Source organism: Sprattus sprattus (genome assembly GCF_963457725.1).
Source record: "Sprattus sprattus genome assembly, chromosome: 17".
Taxonomy (NCBI): domain Eukaryota; kingdom Metazoa; phylum Chordata; class Actinopteri; order Clupeiformes; family Clupeidae; genus Sprattus; species Sprattus sprattus.
The window spans coordinates 27,484,467-27,499,585 of record NC_137915.1 but is presented as its reverse complement, the minus strand read 5'-3'; the positions used below and the strand labels follow the sequence as shown (position 1 = coordinate 27,499,585).

Genomic DNA, 15,119 nt, shown 5'->3' with positions numbered 1-15,119 from the left:
AACACATGCATATAATATATTCAGTGAGACTCTTCACACTCATAGGTGGGGTTCAAGCCTTACTAGTTGAGTACCTGTAAGGTATGGTGCAAGACAAAAAAAAAGGAAAGTGTATGGCTTTAGAAGTGGTTATTATCAGGTAATTTTCATTTTATAAATGAGGAAAATTAACGTAAATGACATTACATACGTAGTATAGCTCCCTGTAAATTGCCTCAAAGTACTGGCCTATGGCCTGTAGACTGCCATGGGACACTGAAGCTGCCTTGAAAATATGGGGAAAGTGAACTCTGAGTAAGCCAATGTCTTTCTGGGAAATATTATTTTGGGAATCATAATCATATTGAACTATTTGATTGTGACCAGTTCTCAATCGAACATTGCAGCATAAGTGGACCTCCGTCCAACCCAACCCTATGACACAGAACCAGATCCTCCCAGGCCACAGACAACACGCATGTTTTATCAGTTTATCAATTTACCCAAGGAACACAAGATTGTAGGCACAGAGCCATTGCATAAAGAAAAAAGCCCACTAGGGGGCAGTCATCAAACCCACTAACATCCAACCATTTCCAATACGATAACCTGTCAGGAAAAAATCCTGAACTCTGCTAAGTTGTTTGAATTACTTAGAATAAAATGACACCACAAACCAGAGCAAAGTTTTTAACAGATCTATTACGCTCAGCGCTAGAGCGGAGAGGATTTTTATGCCCTCTTGGCACCTCTGAGCTCTTGCTCCTGGCGCAAGACCTTTTATTAGAATTCAGTGCATAGGTTACAAAATACATTTTAACCCCTCCCCTGTCCGGAGTTGCCATCTGGCCTCTGTCCTTCTAAGATAAGAAACCTTGCTTAATTAAAAACCAACAGTCACGAAAAGTTTAACAGAACACCTGGCCTCATCAATCGCCATTGCAATCTCAATGTAAACATTCATGACATTAGTTTCAGTTTCACAATAGTTGGTTTTCCCAGCGTTGGAGACGTAGTTGTAAATACCTTAACTAAACAATGCCTTTCTAAGATAACTTCAAACAACCCCCTCTCTCAAGAGACAGCATTCCATTGAACAAGACAGAGAAACAGGGCACATAACCAACAGCACAGAACACTTTAGAAAATAGCAGTTATAAGAATTTCCTTTAAGTCTAACACTTCATGATAATATTTAATAATTTCCTTCACATAACCCCATATGAACATGGCAGAAGAGAACAGGCCTTCCCCCAGGAATTAAACAGTATGCAATCATAAATCCAAGCCCTACCAATACTGATTCCACAGCAAAGGTATCCAGCAACACGTCAGTACACACACGAAAGTTGGGCGCCCTCACTTACTAGACATTCACCAAATATCAGTAGATGTAAACCTTAACCCTAACCCAACCCAACCCACACACAAAAGAGTTCCAAACCCTTCCCCAACAGCCTGTAGCAAGAAAGAAATAGGTACTTGTTACTCTGTCCCAACCCAACCATTTATAAAATCCAATGTTGAGGCAATTCTAATAAAACAATGAACTTGAACTATTCAGACAGACTCAGTGGCACGCCCAAGTACAGAGGAACACAACACACACAAACAGCCACTCGGACTGGCTTACGTCTTCATTAAGCGGCGAGGTCCAATGGCAACTCAAGGAGCAGGATAATGAAATAAAGAACCTCCCTTTGACTGGCAGCAGGAGAGCATTGAATAGATAAACCTGCAACCAGTTCATGCAATGCACTCCTCAATAGTTTTTCATATCGCGGCCGAAGCAGCATCCAGTGGCCTTCCTCAGCCAGTCTTCAACCCAGCTGCAACACAGAAGCGATCAGAACACAGTAGGTCAAGAACACACATATCCCTGGGAATACTTAGTGAGCGTTGAGTTGCAATCCCCAGTGTCGTTTGAGCAGATCCTAGCTCCTGGTCGAACTTCCGTGTTTCATTCCCCAGTCGATGCCTCCATCCCTACTCGTCAGCTTAGATTACCCTCTTAATATATCCCAACCAAACTCCCCACTGAAGCCCATCAAGCCAACTGTGGCGTTATTGGTAATTAGACACTGGGCTACGACCTAGCATACGTTTCCCAAGAGACCATGTGTGCTGTGAGCTCACGTTTTCAAGGCACATCCAGTGACCGGTGAACTGCCATGAGACACTGAAGCTGCCTTGGAATGTGTGATGTAGGTTTATGGGGGAATTTAACGTTCTAGATGCCTAATCTGATTTGGTTTACTAGACTAGTATGCTCAATCCGAGTCACTTTATTTCCCATTTACAATGACAGGAATGTGTTCGAATTTGCAGGCTGCACTTTTAACCTCAGACTGTGTATTTACAGATTCTCAGTCCTGACATTTGGAGAATAAGCCCCAACCTATGTAGTGTTTTTCCTGTAGCTCCACTCCAAAGGAATGTTTCCACACAGTTGTTTTTGCATCTCTTTATTCCGGGAGATCTGCAGTTCTGCTTAATCAGAATAAAGAAAAAGTGGATATGGTTTCATCAATCAGATATTCCAGCTAAAGGATATGCAAAGCAAAATAGGAGTCCCTGTTCACCCAACACAAACTGCTTGGCAGGACAAGTCAGTATACGGAAAAAGGATGAAACGGGAAATTACAACTTATTTACGTTTAACAATGACGAAATTCTTAGAAATGTGCCATCAATCACTGTTAATAGTGATGGCATCTCTAAATTCGTCACTATAAAAGTCATTGTTTATATACAAATTGGGTGTTATACAATATAAGTAGTCAATCATATTAAACTGGCACAAAATCTCTATCTAACTTTTTCATATTTCATGTAAGTTACTATTACAACAGCTTTTTCACTACTTATGACTGGATTTACGAAAATTAAGAGATCAGTTTCTCTGGTTTTACTATTTATTGGTAAGTGTTTGAGTAAAATTTACATTTAATTTTTATTCTATAAACTGCTGACAACATTTCTACCAAATTTCAAAACGAAAATATTATCATTTAGAGCATTTATTTGCGGAAAAATTATAATTGGTCAAAAGAACAAAAAAGATGCAGTGTTTCCAGATGTCGTATAATGCAAAGAAAACAAGCTCATATACATTTTTAAACAACACAGTACACATGTTTTAACTTAGGAAGAGATCAGAGATCAATATTTGGTGGAATAACCTTGATTTAAAATCACAGCTTTCATGTGTCTTGGCATGCTCTCCACCAGTCTTTCGCATTGCCATTGGGTGACTTAATACTAATCCTGGCGCAAAAATTCAAGCAGCTCGGCTTTGTTGGATGGCTTGTGACCATCCATCTTCCTTTCGATCACATTCCAGAGGTTTTTAATGGGATTCAGGTCTGGAGATTGGGCTGGCCATGACAGGGTCCTGATGTGGTGGTTCTTAATCCACACCTTCACTGACCTGGCTGTGTGGCTTGGAGCATTGTCCTGCTGGAAAAAACACTCCTCAGAGTTGGGGAACATTGTCAGGGCAAAAGGAAGCAACATTTCTGACACCCAAATTATGATTTGATTAGCTTTTGATTATGATTAGCTTTTTAATTACCTTTATTGTTAACACTCACCATTCGTAACGACTGTCTTGTAGTAAGTTTTAGACCAAACTTTTATTTTGACATGTTATCAACCACCATACCCAAAAACCGGATATCTTTTTAGGCTGAAGTAACGCTGCTCAGACACTGGTGTCACTACACGATGGTAGTCCATTACACAATGGTAGTCGCGCATGCTCAGTTGCTCACTGCATGATGGTAGTTGCCAGCCGATGGTAGTTGTGCATGCGTCACTTTGCTTGCTACAGCTTGTGGAACTTCGCAAAAGACGATATACTTTAAGAAGCTTGGCCATGTAGCTATACAACTGAAAGTTCTTAACGTTTGTAAAATAAAGAAGTTAAAGATATATTGGATATCCCAAAGTCTTTTGTTCTCCCTGTAAAGTTAAATTGACGCTAGCACATCAATGCTTTAATTGTTTTACCTACTGCTATATTTTCTCACTTCTTCATCATACAAACTATTTGCCTTTTACCCTGACTCCGTCTCCACACTTTTAATAATAAAACGTTTCATTAAATATACCCACATTATGCATTAAGACAACCCCATCTGTTGACGTTGAGTCTTGTGCCATAAACCGTTTGTGTCTGAGCATGCGCAGCATGCGCGACTACCATCGTAGTGGACTACCATCGTGTAGTGGACTTCCATCGTAGTGGACTACCATCGTGTAGTGGACTTCCATCGTAGTGGACTACCATCGTGTAGTGGACTTCCATCGTGTAGTGACAACTGGTACCAAAATCGGTCAGACACCACCCACTAGTACACTATCTTTACAGTACTATTCTTCCAAATCACTACAAAGCTGATTACTAAATAGTAGCTAGCTAACATTAAAATAGTCCGCCTAACTTGTGACTGCATTAGGGAACTATGTTAGCTACAAAAACATGCCAAATAACTTATGCTGCACTGCATAACTGCAATGACTGACAAGTGACAAGTGACAACCAGCAGGCAGCAGTAGGTGACGGTCTCACTTAATGATAGAGTTACAAATATCTTCTCTTATCGCCATTGGAAATTCGATATTAATTGAATTCATCATCATAGTCATCATGGCAAGAAACACACTATCTCTCTTCGAATCCCGGGTTAATCACAAAGCTACTCCATACTTACTGCTTCAACTCCACTCTCCCGTCATGCTCACTCTGTCCCTCCTCGACATCCCTGTAATATTCCTGTTTCTCTGCATCTCAGCAATTGCTAGAGGTCAGGTACTGTAGATGTTGAAGCTACTGATGCCCCTGCAGCAAACATGATTGTTATTTTTTCACATTTGGTGGCATTGACATTTTTTTGGCCAACAACATCTCCCACCGCCTTTGCGCTGTTGTGTATCCATTTTGTACGTCCTCGTCCATCCACAGATTTTACGCTCTGAGCCACAGCATCTCACATGAGAAACAGAGGAGGAGGGTCCTAGTAAGAGATGTGCTTGGGGCAGCCCAGTGTCAGAATAGAAAATGAACCAAAGACCTGCTGCCCCTGCTTTATGGGTCTGTCGTTGGCCTTTTTTTATTATTATTAAAGTAAATGAAATTATATCCGGCCCAAGGTGCGTCGACTCTCTGGGAAAGTGCCCGACTTTAGGCATCTTGTTGTTGTTGATGGTATAAGGTCATGTGAAGGAAAGATGAACACACCTGTCGTTCCTGCTAACAACCCAGGCTAAGCTATGTAGGCCTAGTTCTGTAGGTCATACCACAATCTAAAAAATGTAAGAAAAAATGTTCACAGCATGAAATGTCACCAAAAGACACCAGTTTAGCATTCTAGCAAGCTTTTACCATTACCAGCTGTGCTGTTGTTAGTGTTTGTCAGGTTTTGAAATGCCTTTTATGTAGTTAGCTTGTTAGACCAGGACTCCTTCCTGCTGCTTTAAGTAACCTGTAATTCATTTTAGAAGCACAATGACTTCAAAATCTAGTTTTTATGTTGTTATTTGTAAAATGTTTGTATCATGATTTCAATCATGTTCAATGCAAAAAATCTAGCACTTCACTAGCCAATACTTTGTCGTTTAATAGGTCAAAATTTCTCAAAATTTGACATGCTGAATCACTACCACCTTCTTTGAATGCACAACTAATTTTATGAAATGTTGTTCATAGGGGACACTGTAACGTCAGAGCGAGCTTTATACGATGATGGACAGATGGCTTGAGTTGAATTAACGGTAGATTCTAAATCGTACCAAGATGGCGGCGTCTCAATAGTGGGAGCCCAATAGTGGGAAATATTTTATGTGAATTAAGCTATCTACACGACTTTTTTATGTTTACATTGACTCGGTTAGTTGTGTATGTGCAACACGAATGTTGCAGAGTATTGTAGGTCTTAACTGGAGCTCTCTAGACCATTATTGTTAGGTTATTGCTAACGCTTAGACCAAACATCCATTAAAACACATAGTAGCTAGCTAGCCTCGCTGCTAATAAGTATAACGTGTGCATGCATAGCTCACAGATATTGACAGCGCATTCATTTTGAAGAGGAACAGAGAAACGCGATTAAGGCATTTGTCGATCGAAAAGATGTTTTTGCCATCCCTCCTACGGGATCCGGTAAAAGTTTAATGTATCAGATGGTCATACTACGTTGCTCTGATTGGTTCCAGGTATCCAATTGAGCGAAGAGGCATTTTCTTTCCTGGTTCGTTGAAACACGCCCCATAATCACAGCTCAATGGAGCCGTATCAGACTCATATTCTGACTAGAATTATGAGTATGACATCGTCAGGCTACCCTAACCCAAAATGAAATCCTAAATTGATAATTGTCCTAATTTAATATGATAAAAATCGCCCTTTCAAAAAATCAACCATCAGTCTCAGTCATCAAGCGACAAGCTACATACAGACTGGAGCTGTAGAGCTGTAACCTTCATTTTCAAAATGTTATTAGCGTACAGAGAACTCCCAGCAAGCTCTGACAGTCCACCTCTGTCCGTGTCCTTTTCTTACTATCTAGGGACACAGGCTACTTTCCCACTGGCGCACAAAAACTATGAACTACGAATATGAATACCAAACTCTGATCTCTCAATCACTGACAATGACATCATTGACCAATAACACACAAAAGCACAAGATAGTGCCCTGCCTTCCCTTTCCACACACAACCACACAATACAGATCTGATTTGCCATGTAGGAAAAAAAAAAATTAGTATGTGCCTACCTGAAGCAGTGTTGTGGGTGAGTCACTAAACCACGAGTCCGAGTTACCAAAGAAGAGTCAGTCGAGTCCCCATTACCTTTGTTCAAGTCCGGGTCATCAATAAGCTATTACATGGAATAATCATGAATAAAGATAATGTGCCCTTCATTAAATAAAATAATGTGTGGAGAACATCACACTGCCTAGGCTTGTTTACATTGTCAATTTAAATGGCAAATCTGACAGAATTTGAAATGCTTCTTACGGCAAATTCATTCATTTAGATTAATTCATAATTAATCATGCAATTAATTAGATTTGTTTTAAATTGATTGACAGCCCTAGTATTCATATAACTATCAATATCTTATGCCAAAAGTCCTTGAGTTGGGGATGGGCCATATGGATACAAAATCATATCTCCGTATTTTCATGCTGAATACTATACTAATTGTAGTAGAAGATGCAAGCTATGGGCAAGGTGAACCTCATATGCAAGTATTTAAACACCCAATCATTGTTTCATGACTTATAAAAGCTTCACTTCTTTTACAGATCTAATGGTGTGGTTACCAATATTAGTGTAGATGCACCTTCTTCTGTTAAACGAAAAGCATGTTTGTTTTAACTAACCCTATAACACCTGTTGTATCAGATTTGCTACATGAGTTTTTGAGATGTCTACATCATCAAGATCAATACTTGTCCTGAAATCCTGTCCTTTATCCTGAAAATCCTGTTTTATACAATCTCACACATGTCTCCTGCCATCTGGTGGATTATCCGTGCACTGTAGGCAGCAGTGGGCCGTTGAATGCTATATCCAAAATGGCTGTCTTCTTGTAGTAACTCACAAGTATTTGGCAGGAAAAAGCTTTGGCAATTTTTAACAAGTTACTGTACGAACAACCTTTAGGCTATATTGTTACTATTCGAATATAAAGATGTACTTTATAGAAGCAACTTATAATTACAAAATATGTCATACTGTATTTTATAGTTAAATAAATATGTTTGTATAAAATATATTATTATTTGACTTCCTAGTTTCACTTAATTCTGTTTCTCCATTCTCTCCCTTTATGTGGTGGTCATATTGTGCGTCTCATAATATCCGATCGCTACAAAGATTACAGGAACGTTGTTTGGCTTAAATGGACACTGACAACTAAATTCACACCGATAAATGGTTTAAAGTCGAAGCAAAATTCGATTTTTTTTTTTCTGGAAACTAATCGTTAATAATTCATGTTTTTGGATTGAGCTTTCTATTGCCAGGGAAACTTTTCAGAGATCTCTGAGTAGCCATTAAAAGCGCAGGTACGCCTTCAGCAAAAGCCCAAGGAAACTTCTTAGTAGGCCTATTCCGCTCACAAAGCCAGGAGTGGCTTGGGAAGAAAGAGACATCAGACATTAAAGTCATCGGCTCGCTACAGATTCTGCTGACGTCAACGTGAAACTGGACAATATATAGGCTAGGCTATATTTTTATACAGAGCGTCATTCATTATAACGACCATTTCAATGTTCATCGGGGTGTAGGACTTCCCACCAGCTCTGAATTTTAAACACATCGTCATCAGTCTTATAGACTATGTGAGCGATTTCAATTTTCAGGGGGAAAACAGGCAAAACCCCATCCCTCAGTGTCACGATGTTCAAACAGTACGAGTAAGAAACACCCAAAAGAGGTGTGTGTGTGTGTGTGTGTGTGTGTGTGTGAGAGAGAGAGAACGAGAGATGAGATGAGATGAGTGTGGGTATAAGACGTTGTCATTTCGCATATGAATCGTGCCAACAGCTTTAGACTTGTGCTGATGTAATCTCTTATCTGCAGGTTCCTCGTAGGCTACTATGTCCTGACTTCACACTGAAACGCCCCCAGTAGGCTACAGTAGGATATATTTCGTGATCACATATTTGTGTCCTTGGTGTAGGCCTATGATAGGCATAGAATACATTTGGAGTGAAATGTGTAAATCACACCACAATGACCGCAAACAAAGACCCATTGCTCTTATCAATGGTTAGAAAACTAGATGAAGTAGAGGCGAACACAGAGGTCGAATTGGACTTCGTTTGTTCTCCACCATATAAAAAAATCATAAGGGCAAGACAGCCGAAATGTAATGAACACAACTCTACAGTAGACAGTGAGCCACTGCGTAGCATTATAGATTGTGGTCACCGCAGAGTCGAGGCTTGCACCTGAGACTGCAGTGAGGTCTTCGGTGTTCACGCATGCCTGTGACCTAGATGCGGGTAGCCCCGCAGTCTCTTTAATCACCGCGGTGTGTGCGTGTGTGTGTGTGTGTGTGGGGGGGGGGGGGCTTAACGGGTTGTAGGGGGTTCTCTTGTCTAGCAAGTGAGAAAATGGAGAAAAGGGGAGTCCAACAATCACTTTTACGTCAACCGTGCGATGTGCGATGTGGGCGTGAAGCAGAGAGAGTAAAAAAAACGAGGCATCACCGCCCCCGCTTTACGGGGTGCACCACTTCCCTCCTCTGTGCCTCAACGTGTAAAAAGGAACAGAGGAAGGGGACGACTCCGTGAAACCACTGCTCGAAGTTGACAGCGATGTTCAATGTTGGGTCTTGGCGATCATTTTTCCTCCCAACTATTTAAGATCGGTATACCGTATAATGGTTTTACATCACGTAGGATGGGATTAACTTTGAGGGGAAGATATATTTTGTTGTTTCTTGCTGTCCAAATAGGTGAGTTACTGCCATTTCGATACTTTGCTGATGGCACTGACAATGTGGGCAACTATAGGTTACGCTATTTTGTAGAAACGTGGAAGACTGTTTTGCTGTGAAAGACAAATGAACCGGCATTTCTCAAAATTATTCGCAGTGTTTAGGCCTAGGATGATTGTTTTTCATTCGTTTTAAATAGGCCTACGGTAAAATAACGTAAAGCTATGATCTACTCTAGTGAATAGGTGTTCAACGAGGGCTTCTTATGCGAAAATCGAACGGGCTTTATTTTGTCACAGAAAGCTCTATCAAATTCCTGCATACCTTGATGATAATCCCTTTTACCACTCATTTGAAAGTGCGACTGTACCATGCTTAAATTGGTTTATTTTATTATTCTATATCCGGGGCCGATTGGGTGTCCTGTCAGTCTTTACAAAACTGGGACTCTCCTTCTAATAATGCACGACCTATTGCTGCTGGCACGGAATGCCTTCCCCTCTCAATAATCCGAGGGACGTGGCTTGGGAGGCATCAATTATTCAAACCACAACGTCCATTAGAAGAACCTTCCATTGCCCTAATAATAAATTATTTGTGAATGAAAAATGTAATGTCAGAAATACTAACAGCGTCTACCACGGATAGTAGGCTACAGGAAATTAAATGTGTCTCATTCAGTGATTTTCAGATATGATATGTTCGGATTAAAAAAAAAGTTTGACAATCTAGCGTTTAAATGTCAATATGCGTTTCGATAGCCTAGACACCACACCTAGATAAAATAGTGTTGCCTATATGAGGCGAACGGTTCACGTCTTGCAATTTTTTTCCAATGTCAAATCCTTTCCCCTTTAGATCCACTAGCCTTCTTTCACGACCTTAAAACTGTCGCAAGTGTAGGCTATAGCCTATGCTCAATAACTGCGATGATAGTGATATTGAAATTTTGAAATTGATTTTCTAAATGTAGGCTATTTTTTTGCGCTGATATAGCCTACCGTTGAAAATATTTGTGTCGAAGGTTTTTTTGTGTGCCATAAATATGTATGATGTAGGGTGGTTTGTCGGCTATGCAACGGTCAGCATACCCACTAGCACAATGACTAAGTTTATCGAAATATTAGGCTACATTGTGTTAAGTTGACTTTCTCTAAATAGGCCATGGACACCAATTCAAAATGGGTCTATTGTGTTAAATATGTAGGCCTATGTGGAGAAAATACACTATTTCCAGATCCTTGCAGATGAAGGCACTATTCTTTATATTCCTCAATTGACATAAACATAAAAAAAATCTTCAGGAATAGTTTTCCGTGGAAATTGTCAACGCTGTCATGAGTTTGTTAAAAAAAATCTAAAGCAGAGACAGAACGATCACGGCCCAATGTTACATAAGAACTATGCCGCATATGCTCGTAGCGTAGGCTATAGTCTGCATAGGCTACGAGTGTGACATCATGCAACAGATAAGATGAATGATGCCAGTTAAAGACAGAGAGTGTCTGTTACATCTCAACACTGTACAATGAGTGTATGCTTCAACACAGACAATATAACGTAATTGTCGTAAGAGTTTTTTAATCGTTCCATGTATTAGCATATACCTTTCAAATGCAAAATGTCCTGTTCTCTATTCTCTATAAAGAAATAGGCCTAGATCAGTCAAACCAAGAGCATGATTCATCCCCCCTATCAGCGCTATCGAGTGGAGGACTTTAAACAGCTGTGTACAAGCTTCATGCTTCGCAGGTTACTTAAGTAGACAGCACGGTCGCTCTGACCAATTGACGGAATCCTTTGCTTAACGAACCACCCATCTCCTCAAAAAGACAGAGCATCTTCAATGTCTTTTTGTGTGCAAATGAGCATGTCTGAAACCGTCCCTATTTTGGAGATGTAGACATCGTATCGCCCATTCAAGCACGCACTATGCGCGCGCGTGTGCACACGCATACACACGTGAGGCTCGAGCCCACCCTTTTTACACAACACACTGGTCAGAGTATTACCTCATTGTCCATGTGGCTGGGACTGTTAGTCTGGATTGAATTTAATTTCTATATATATATATACAAAAAATATCAATTTATTAATGTGGGCTATTGGGCAATATGGTAACCGGTAAATTTGCGTAAATTAAAATATTGTATTACATAGGCTATATGAAAAAAATAGTGTTTGATTTCACAAAATGAGCCAAGGTACCACGCACAACATTTTTAAAGCTATCCCCATTTCTCCTTTTCACCTCCATCGTCTTCCTCAACATCTTTTTTTCACAGCATATCTACTGCAGGCAGTAAGGGCAGCAGGGAAATGTGAAACCGTATTCAAAGGCTTCTCCAACTGCCTTCTTGAACTTGGAGAACACATGGCCAACTATCCACAGGAGTTGGACGAGCAGGAGAATATCCAGAAAATCTGCGGGTGAGTTGAATATTGAAATAAACCCAACCGAATTAGATATGAAGTAGGCGGGGGTTCAAGAGCGGGAGTAGCCAGATGGCGTCAGGAAGCTACAGTGTTCTTTTCGACAGCGCTTGTATGCAGCAGTACATACTGCGATCCTAATTAACAGCAAAGGAAGCAGGTTGTGTGACGGATTTGGTGTCCACGGAATACAACACCATGATTTTTTGTTTGGGGGTTGTAAAACATGACGGATTAATTTCAGTATCTCTCTTACTGAGATTGCTTATTAGTAGCAATGCGATATGCAGGCTATTGGTAGAGCGTGCGGGTGTGCGTTTTGGGGGCGGGGTTGGGTGGGGTGCGGGTAGCGTGAGGGAGAGGAGGCGGAGGGAGAGTGCGGAAAAGCCACATGATGCGAGAGAATCTCTCAGGAACACCCGTTAAGGGTTTCCCGTGTCCCTACCCTCTGCCTGCGCAAGAGGACAGTGACAAAATAAGACAAGTGAGCCTAAATTCCACATATGACCACCAAAACATTTAAATGTAGGTAAGTATATTTTGGTTGACAATATGCGATATTTTTTGGTGACATGGTGATCTAGAATACACAATAGCCTTCAAATCTGTTTATAAAATCTGAATAGAGGCAGTAAAGAGCAGAATTCGTTTTAGATGCTTCATTTCATGAATCATTACATGCTAGCAATTATGTAGGCTAGCTAATAGATACACTACAATATATAAAGGCATCTTGTAATGCAATATTTAAATAAAATAGACAGATCAAGTGCGTTTCCCCAAATGTTTGAATCCTGATGATTTTAAAATTGCGTCAGATAGCCTACCTAATGCCTGTTAACCGTTAAATGCGGCATTTAATTAAATAAACCTAGGCCTATTTGACGTTCATTCTTTTTCTTATATTTCTTCTTGTTCTTTTTATTGTAATTATTATTTAAAAAATACTATTATATGTTGCTAGTAAGCAGGCCTATCTTGGTCTTTGGAATAATGATAATTTGGCTATTGTTATTTGAATAATAATCAGTCGTGAAATCGAGGTGTGTGTGTGATCACTGCCTAACATTTGGCTTACAGATTCTGGGATGGTTTCCATTCGTGTGCTACAACTGCGCTTGCAGACTGCCAAGAGGGAGCGACAGATCTCTGGGAGAAGCTTAAAAAGGAGTCAAGAAATCTGGAGTTCCGAGGGAGTTTGTTTGAACTCTGCGGTGGCGCGAACGGCGCGTCCACATCAACCATACCTTCCGGCCTTGCTATACTTCTAACAGCCTTTTCTACCCTGGTGACATGGCTTATATTCTAGCAACCACCCCCCACCCAAACAAAAAAAGGTAAAAAAAATAAATAAAAAAAAAACAGAATTAACACGACAGAATAAATGCAACCAAGAAAAAGAGTAAAGATTAACACAACCATCTCGGAAAAACGCTGATGAGAAGACAAACTAACACGCAAATGGATATCTACATCTTGCAGAGGTGACGGCCGGATTTTGCGTGACAACAACGTACCGCCTCCACTGAGTACTCCAGCATACTTGCATCAGCTACAGAGGGGGACAGCGTATCGACATGGGCACACAGCCTTATTAAATATTCACCGAGTATTGAGTTGAAATTATTGAATTTTGATGGCCTTCGCTCGCACACGTCGTGGAATCAACATCAAGTCTACAATTAGACTATTCGTGTAAGCAATGGCTTCATCGAGGGTCTAATAGCACATTTGAAATAACACATGAAATTACAAGCATGCCTGTACTAAAATTTGAATCAGCATTTTGCTTTCGGTCGGCATCCGTATCAATTCCTTTGGGTTTCTTGAAATATGAAATATTCAAATTTTGTATGGTTCTGTCAAGCCAAGTATAAATGGACATGATGTGTTGAAGATACGACGTATGGACCTGATGTTATGTTCATAAGGTTAATAGATTGTAAGAAAATACCCTTACATTTCTAAATCTGTCTAAAGCTGAAACTCAGGAAGGACTACATTCACATGATGAGGGTATAGGCTACAGAGCACCCTTTTCATTGGGACTATGAAGGTAGAGTTAATGGTTGGGAATTATATTTATGGAAGAAAAACAGTTGGCCTAACTAGTACAACACTACATTCAAATTGACCTAAAGCCAGACCTGCATGGGCAGCTGTGATGGGGTATTTCTTTTGTCATTTATGTTCTAGCACAATTCAACTTTTCAGAGAAAACTGAGTAGGGGTACCCTTCATTTGAAATGAGTCTAATACTAAACTACTTCCAAAAGTACCGTAGCAGTATTCAGATCTCAGCACATTAGCTGACAGAAGTAACAATTTGCTGGATATATATTTGATGTTGCCAAGGCATAGATCCCGTTTCACTGCCTTCAGAAGATATGTGTATTTTGTTTGTATGTTCGTCCATTTGTTAAAATACAAGTAAATAAGAGACAATGTATGTGAAATGAATTTAAGAGAGATTATTTAAAAAGGTTTTAAAACAGTCATTAGCTAGCCTAATAGACATACACAGGTATAAAATCAGATTCTTAAAAATAACAAGATTAAATAAAAACCATTACTGTTTAAAAGAAGTGTGATGTATTAATTTAAGCCGTCTGATCGACTTAACATGTATGATAAGTAACCTGTTTGAAATATGTTGTATGACTATAAAACAAGAGATGTTGCATTTGCTATCTGGCAGGACTCGGCTAATAAGCGAGTATGTAAATGTAAGAGGCACGTACACAATTGCGCGTGCGAATACTCGCGCGCACGCACAATCCTAGAGAGAGATTCTTTTTTTTTTTTTTTTTTACTCCTCCAGTCGTTTCACATTGATCGAATGAACAAGAAAGGTGTTAAGCTTGTATTAAACCTGAAACTTAAACTGGACCTTCTTTCCAGTTCCCTTAAATATTCGACCACATAATCTGAGAGGAGGCGATATCAGTGAGTTCGTTTAAAAAGGCCAACAGACGCAGGTTAGCTACCGAGTAGGCCTATTCTAGCCCCGACATGCAACCGGGTGTAACGTCTTTGAAAAAATACATCTATACGACATCCATAAAGAATTAAAAGAGCAAAATCTGAGATAGCATCTTAAACCATTAACATGAACACCTTAGACTACATTAAAATCCATTATATGTATTTTGTATTAGCCTACTTTTTTCCTTCGATGCAGCCTAATCACGGAAATTGCTCACTCATCAAGGGGAAAACAACTTCTGACGCGGCAGATCTTCGCAGTTTTT

The 15,119-nt window shown here is 39.9% G+C and overlaps 1 protein-coding gene across 1 annotated transcript; it reads left to right on the top strand.

Annotated features, from left to right (window-relative positions):
• Positions 1–9,320: 9,320 nt before the first annotated feature.
• nrn1a (neuritin 1a) lies at positions 9,321–13,177 on the top strand (the record flags this gene model as incomplete). Its single annotated transcript, XM_080855673.1, has 3 exons — positions 9,321–9,453; positions 11,721–11,865; positions 12,949–13,177. The coding sequence occupies 3 exons, from the start codon at positions 9,321–9,323 to the stop codon at positions 13,175–13,177; spliced, it is 507 nt and encodes a 168-aa protein (XP_080711799.1).
• Between the last annotated feature and the right edge of the window lie 1,942 nt (positions 13,178–15,119).